Genomic DNA, 553 nt, shown 5'->3' with positions numbered 1-553 from the left:
CCAGTCTAGGGACAGGCAGAGGGACCACGGTCAGAGTGCCACGTCCCAGCACATCAGGGAGCCCCCAGCGCAGGGCTCAGAGTACCAGCCAGCTCCTGGAGCCATGCGGGGACAGGCCAGGCACTCCCAGCTCTGCCAGCCTTGGTGTCACACGGGAGCGGGATGGGGGCAGGCACTGCAGCCGGCTCTGCAGGGGGTACCTGTGGTGGTGCTGACCATGCCCCCCACCGCCTGCCCACTCTCCATCAGCTCCTGCACTGAGTCCAGGCTCCGTTGCCGATGCTCCTCAATATTTTTCACCTGGGGAGGCAAAGAGGCACCTCTGGCTGTCCCCGCTCTCCCCACCTCAGCCACGCTGCCTGCGCCCCACCACCTCACCCACCAGAGCCCCCTCCAGCCGCTCACCTCCAGCCAGAGCTGCCCGTGCTCCCTCTCGGTGGGGCTGCTCTCCGTCGTGGCGAAGTACTGCATGCCGTCCAGCAAGCAGGTCCAGGATGTCTTCTGCTTCAGTGTGTCCCCGTACCAGGCTGGGTGGTGCTGGCACTGCAGCAGC

The 553-nt window shown here is 66.5% G+C and overlaps 1 protein-coding gene across 1 annotated transcript in view; it reads right to left on the bottom strand.

Annotated features, from left to right (window-relative positions):
* The window catches only part of KIAA0100 (KIAA0100 ortholog), a gene marked incomplete at its 5' end in the record, with an annotated part of 13,763 nt that overhangs the window by 3,536 nt on the left and 9,674 nt on the right, over nucleotides 1-553 (bottom strand). The window contains 2 exon segments of the mRNA XM_010136019.1: nucleotides 185-300; nucleotides 406-553. Of these exon segments, the coding sequence (XP_010134321.1) occupies nucleotides 185-300; nucleotides 406-553 (264 nt within the window).

The sequence above is a fragment of the Buceros rhinoceros genome, unplaced genomic scaffold, assembly GCF_000710305.1.
Source record: "Buceros rhinoceros silvestris isolate BGI_N320 unplaced genomic scaffold, ASM71030v1 scaffold20315, whole genome shotgun sequence".
Classification (NCBI taxonomy): Eukaryota; Metazoa; Chordata; class Aves; order Bucerotiformes; family Bucerotidae; genus Buceros; species Buceros rhinoceros.
This window is presented reverse-complemented; position numbering and strand designations above follow the sequence as displayed.